The sequence below is a fragment of the Monopterus albus genome, unplaced genomic scaffold (genome assembly GCF_001952655.1).
Source record: "Monopterus albus unplaced genomic scaffold, M_albus_1.0 scaffold293.1, whole genome shotgun sequence".
Classification (NCBI taxonomy): Eukaryota; Metazoa; Chordata; class Actinopteri; order Synbranchiformes; family Synbranchidae; genus Monopterus; species Monopterus albus.
This window is the reverse complement of record NW_018128173.1, coordinates 296030-302040: the sequence shown is the minus strand read 5'-3', so window position 1 is coordinate 302040 and position 6011 is coordinate 296030. Positions and strand designations below refer to the sequence as shown.

Genomic DNA, 6011 nt, shown 5'->3' with positions numbered 1-6011 from the left:
TTGTGTTGGTCCGAGTGTAGCTTCAGGCCATCGCTATGTCCCGTGCTGTGGTGGTGGGAGGGGGGCAGTTCAGGTGGAGCATAGCGGATAGTGCTGGGGGCGTAGAGGCTCTGAGGGCCCTGTGGGCCCAGGGCAAGGGGGTGGAAAAGGACCCGTCCTGTTGCACCACCTGCAGCCAGTCTTTGGAGCAGCTCAAAGTCAGGACCACTACCTGCACCGCCGCCTCCACCGCTGCTCCTACTGACTGCTCCCGACACAGCCCTGTCCTCGCGAGGCAGCGGGGAGGATACAGACATGGCAGGGGACAAAGTGGGGGACGGGGGAGTGAACAAACCTTTCGGCGGGGCTTCACTGCTGGAAGAGGAGTCAGGGATCGGGGTGGTGGGGCTGTCACCATTGAGACTGCTGGAGGGGGTGTGTGCATGTGAGGGCTGGGGCTGGGTGGTGTGTGTGTGAGAGGTGGACGTTTGTGTGTGTGACACCCAGTGGCCCCTGGTGGTCAGGGCTTCATGTTCAGTCTTGATGCTGGGACTGCCAGGCAGGGGAGACGATGTCACTACACTCTTCAGCTGCTGGATCACTGCCCGGCCGTTGTGCACCCTGCCCCCCCTCTCCCCCCTAGACTGGGCGTCTCTTCCCCGACTGTGTTTACCTCCTCCCCCACCATCTTCCTGTTTCAATCTGTCACCATCTCCCCCCTGGTCCCACTCAGTTTCTTCCTCCTCTTCCCCCTCACTTTCGCTGGCCAGGTCCGAGGAGGCTGAAACACTCTCCTCGGCGTGACGGAGCTCCTCTAGTCTGCGACGGGTTTCGGGAGGAGCACCCTCAGGGTCTGACCTCTGCAGTCGCTTCCTCCTGTCCTCTTGCTGGACAGCAGTGGCTGTGAATTTCTCTCTGCCTTTAGTGTCGGGGTCACTCTTCCCCACTGAGCTCTTCACTGGCTGCGAGCCTGCGAAGGGAGGGAGATTTTTATGCTAGGACAAGGCACAGCCAGGTGTTTCCGTGTGTCAGTGGGCATCATGGGAAGGTCGTAATGTGCGTGTAATGTCCTACCTCGGGCTTGTGGGGAACTGTTGGCAGGAGAGGTGCTCACTCTAATTCTCTCTGCTCTTACGTTCTCTGGTAGCTGCAGGAGATCCAGGGGAGTGTCGGGAAACTCTGTTCGACTGGATTTGATAGATGGATGGATGGATAGTGAAAATGGAAAAGGAGAAAGGGAGGACATATACATAAATGATCATCTACCACTTAAATCCACTTACAGCTTTAAAAAAACACTAGAGCTGTTCTGATTTGAGTGAATACTTAGAGATGGAAACAACATATAATCAGCCTAATGACAACCTCCAGTAGCCAAACTGCCTCACAGCCTTCTAACCTCCACCTAACACACACCCAGTTGTCCAAACAACAGCTCTTATAACACATACACAAGCACTGACACATGCAAACAGACACACAGAGAGACCCCACCCTGCAACACACACACACACACACACACACACACACACACACACACACACACACACACACACACACTATGCCCCACTCAGCAGCCAACCTATACACAGTTAAGCTCCAACAAGGAGGAGGCTGTTGGAGAAGTTAATGAGCTCTTGTAATTACAGCACTAATTAACTAAAACACCATTCAGCCCCAAAATTCTGACATCCATTTGTTGTAATTATATAGCTTCAGTCCAATTAGCATTGAAATTCAGCCTACTGCTCTTGTCTTTGTCTGACCGTGCTGCCACTGTGAACGCATTTTTGTGATGTACTGTCTGTGTGTGTGTGTGTGTGTGTGTGTGTGTGTGTGTGTGTGTGTGTACTACAATAGGGAAATAAGGGGCGAGCATATTTTGCTTAGGTTTCTGCAGTCATGTTGCCTGTGTACTGAATAAATAAGGTCTTAAACAAAGGTAATACTACATTTAGATGTTATGAGTAATTTAAATTTAAACATGACTGAATTAAATGATTTAGTAACAACATTATTGTTGCTGAAATCTATGAAAGAGTTACTCAAGTTTGATTAGCATCTAAAATGAATAAAATTAAATAAACTCTTGGCCAGTAAGGAAAATTAAGTTAAGTCCAAAAATTGCCCACTGTATTAGAAAAACTGGAAAAACTGTCAGCATAACATTTTAATAGGCAAAAATATATATTTAATTAAAGAAACTATAAAATATTCATTTTTAAAAAACTATAAAATATTCAATTTTAAGATGATTTCATTTTAAAGTTTTAATTAAATCTTTAGCTATATTCAATATTTATATTAAAATTTAAAATTTAAGAGGTCCCTCTAATGTGCTGCTTTGCCCTGTTTGCATCACATCCTCATCAGTTTTCTCACATGCTGGTGTGGAACTCTTCCAATAATCCTGCAATTCATCATCTATTCCTCCAAAGGAGCTCTGTACACAATGTGGTGCCTGCACAGTGTATATCAGCAGCCCTGGGGTGTGGTTCTGCTCTGGTTGTACCGACCTCAGGACATAATTGACCCAGATGACGTTGCGTTCATGGGGAGCTTTGTGGTTGATGGAGACAGTGGCAGTGGACTGGATCCACAGGTAGCCTCCTCGCCTCTGGAGCCAGCGATAGTAACCTGTCACCACCTGGCCTTTCCTTAGCACTGGGAGAAGGTGGGTGGGAATTGGAAAGGAAGGATGTAAAGCAGGAGAGAAGGGAGAAAGGACAGGATAAAACTGTTACTGCTTGGGCAGTTCCTGGTAATGGCAGCAGAGGGCGCCCATCACAACAGACCAGAATGAAGATTTCCACAGGTTCTCCTAGCACCAAGTTCAGACAAGGTGTACCATAAGGAAGACGGGGATCGGTTTCATCTATAACATGTGCATATGACTGTGACTCACAGTCCTCATGGCTTTGCCGAAGGTTTTCCAGGTCTTCTACATGGATGAAGTGGTAACAGGTATGTCCCACCACCTCTGCTGGGGTCAGATCCATATACTCTGAGATCCTTTAAAGAAAAAAAACATGAAAGCAGGAGCACTCCAAAAAGGATCACAAGACACACTGTCCATACTGCTTCAAAGCTCAGACTAAACCCTTACCGGTTCTCACAATATGTGACTTGTAAATCCATGTTCACTCGGAAGACGAACATGTGACTCTCCATCCGGACTTCGTTAAGCGTGGAGGGTGGGAGTGTGTGGGCCAGTGCCACTAAACCCATCGGTCGACGCACTGAACGCGTGGAGCCTGGCACCAGGGAGGGGCGGCAGCGGATCCGTCCTGTCACGTGGATTACCTGACAAGCAGAGGACAGCACCATGTATTCCTCACACACAAGGTCATTGTTGCAGGAGAAAATCAAGGAAAATTTCAACTGACAGAAGGATTGCAACACAATGCAGGATGAAAAAGTAAGAACAAAAGGAACTCAGATATACAGCATTCATCAGTATACATTTTACATCAACACAACGCAGTCAGATCCTGAGACAAAGAATGCAGCAGGCCTGCTGTTACAGTGGAGAGTGCAGTAAACTGTCTGCTATGCACAACGGTCCACTGTAAAATAAGGTCACAGCCATAAAACACACTGAAAACAACCACTTTGACAGTGGTTTGAAATACGGGGAGCGCATAACAAAATGACAAGCCTCTGCTTGGTATTTTACTATGCCAAGAATAAGCAGGTGAGCGGGAAAGTGTATATACAACACCAAGTCAGAAAAAAGTTGAGATAGAATGTAAAATTTAAATCTAAATGAACATAAAATAGTGACGTGTAAATCATCTGTGTCCTGTATTACATTGAAAACAGTACAGCAGCACATTATTTGATGTGATATCGCAGCAATTTTATTCTTTGTTCAAAATAAACAGTCACTTCAATCCTGACGCCTGCAACACATTCCAACAAAGGTTGACATAGTAAAACATTTACCACGGTATGATGTTGCTGTTCCTTTTCACAACACTTAAAAGGTGTTTAGGGACTGAGGACACCAAGTGATTAAATGTGTCATGTGTCATTTTGTCCCATTCTTCCTACAAACAAGTCTTAAGGTGAGCAACAGAGTGTGGTCTTCATTGATGCAATTTGCATTTGAAAATGTGCCACACATTCTCAGTTGGGGACAGGTCAGGACTGCAGGCAGGCCAGTCCAGCACTCGCACCCTCTTCCTCCACAGCCAGGACTCGGTAATGTGCAGTTTTTGCATGTCTTGTTGAAATATGCATGGGTGTCCCTGGAAAAGACTTCATCTTAAATGCAGCAAGTGTTGCTCCAAAATCTCAGTGTATTGTTCAGCATTAATGGAGCCATCGCAGACATGTACGTTTTCTTTGCCAAGGGTACTGACACAACCCCAGACCATGACAGACCCTGGCTTTTGGACTTGTTGCTGGCATTTATGAGTGTAACTATGTGTCTGGCACAGATGTGCCAAAGTAATCTTGAGCCCATGTGGTTATATCACTTATAGAAGATGCAGTGCTGTCAGCGGGATCGGAGAGCGTGGTCATCCAGCTTAGGTTTGTGCCCTTTACGCACTGACATCCCTCCAGATTCCTTGAATCCCTTCCTATCTTTCTTTAAACATTTCAATAATTTTCTCAAGCCAGGTTGTCAAACTGGCTGCCCTCAGCCCATCTTTGCTCCTAAAGTTCTCAGCCTTTCCTGGACGCCACTTTTGTACCAAATCATGATGGAGTCACCTGTTGACATCACCTGTTTCAACTGGAATCACCATTTCACTGTTTTACCTCATTACTGGCCCTGAAATGCAACCATCCCAAGTTGTTTCAGAATGTGTTTCAGGCATCAGAGCTGAAGTGAGTGTTTATTTTAACCAAAGAATAAAATTGATGAGGTGTCACATTAAATAATGTGCTGCCACATTGTGTTCTATGTAATACAGGACACAGATGATTTACACATCACTATTTTCAGTTTTCATTTTGATTTTACATACTGTGCCCACTTTTTCTGACTTGGGGTTGTAATACAGGGTATGTTTTCAAATTATGATAACTTCTTTCTTCAGAAATGTGTACCTTGTATCCAGAAGACTTGACATGCAGACCTCTTTTGGTGAGCGTGGACTTCATGCGGATAAAGAAGCCACGGTCTGGGGGATCATCTGCAGGAGAGTGAGGACTTGATGGTGCTGCTGAGGACAGGAGAAGAAGAGGTGAAAAAAATTCAACCCACAGGACCTGTTAGAAATTCAGTTCTTTATTTTATTTTTTCATGATTCAAATTGATTTTAGTGAATGTAATGAAAATAATCTTTTCTAATACTTCTTTCATTTTCTTTCTGAACATATAAATTCACTGTATAATTAATACCGGGTTCAGGAGTACCAGCCAGGGAGGAGGTGGATGCGGAGCTGGAAGCGCTCTCAGGGGCTATGTGGCAGCCGGCCTCGGCCCTCAGATGGGGCCTGATTCCCAGCCGCTCGGCCATTTCGACGTGGTCTGCTGGGTGAATGTAATCAAACACACTGCTGCCGGTCAGCTCCACCTGGAGAGAAACACGCACTCTGATGAAAAGCTCAGAGTGCAAATACCTACACATGAGCAAGTACACACACGTGAGCCCACACACAGACACACACACATGCACAGGAAAAATCAATATACAGTACGTTATGACAGGAAAATGAAATTGCTGCTGTGGGGTACAACTCAACAAGGAGTGTTTAGGTTGTAAGACACTCTCCTCCACACACACAGGCATGCACATACATTTAAGTGCAGTCTCAGAGGACCAAGTGACTACAGTATTACACAAATAAAACCAGAGGAGATAAAAATCAATTGTATTTGCTGATTAAAAACAGGTGAACTCCAAGTATCTTCAAAGGTCACATTACTATTCTTCTTGTCCCTCCCTGCTCCTTCATTCAGTTACAGTCTATCCCAGCAGGCGTAAAGAGCAGTGCAACAGCTCATACAGCTCTATATGATTCTATCATCATAATGCATCACAGTCACATCTCTAATCATTTAAAGGCAATAATGGTGC

General features: G+C 45.5%; 1 protein-coding gene across 1 annotated transcript in view; it reads right to left on the bottom strand.

Annotated features, from left to right (window-relative positions):
• The window catches only part of npas1 (neuronal PAS domain protein 1), a 41884-nt gene that overhangs the window by 2325 nt on the left and 33548 nt on the right, over positions 1 to 6011 (bottom strand). Inside the window, exons 6-12 of the mRNA XM_020623201.1 lie at positions 5333 to 5507; positions 5038 to 5150; positions 3086 to 3282; positions 2885 to 2991; positions 2496 to 2643; positions 1054 to 1166; positions 13 to 949 (exon numbers count right to left, since the gene is read on the bottom strand). Coding sequence (XP_020478857.1) covers positions 13 to 949; positions 1054 to 1166; positions 2496 to 2643; positions 2885 to 2991; positions 3086 to 3282; positions 5038 to 5150; positions 5333 to 5507 — 1790 coding nt within the window. The remainder of the gene's footprint in view (positions 1 to 12; positions 950 to 1053; positions 1167 to 2495; positions 2644 to 2884; positions 2992 to 3085; positions 3283 to 5037; positions 5151 to 5332; positions 5508 to 6011) is intronic.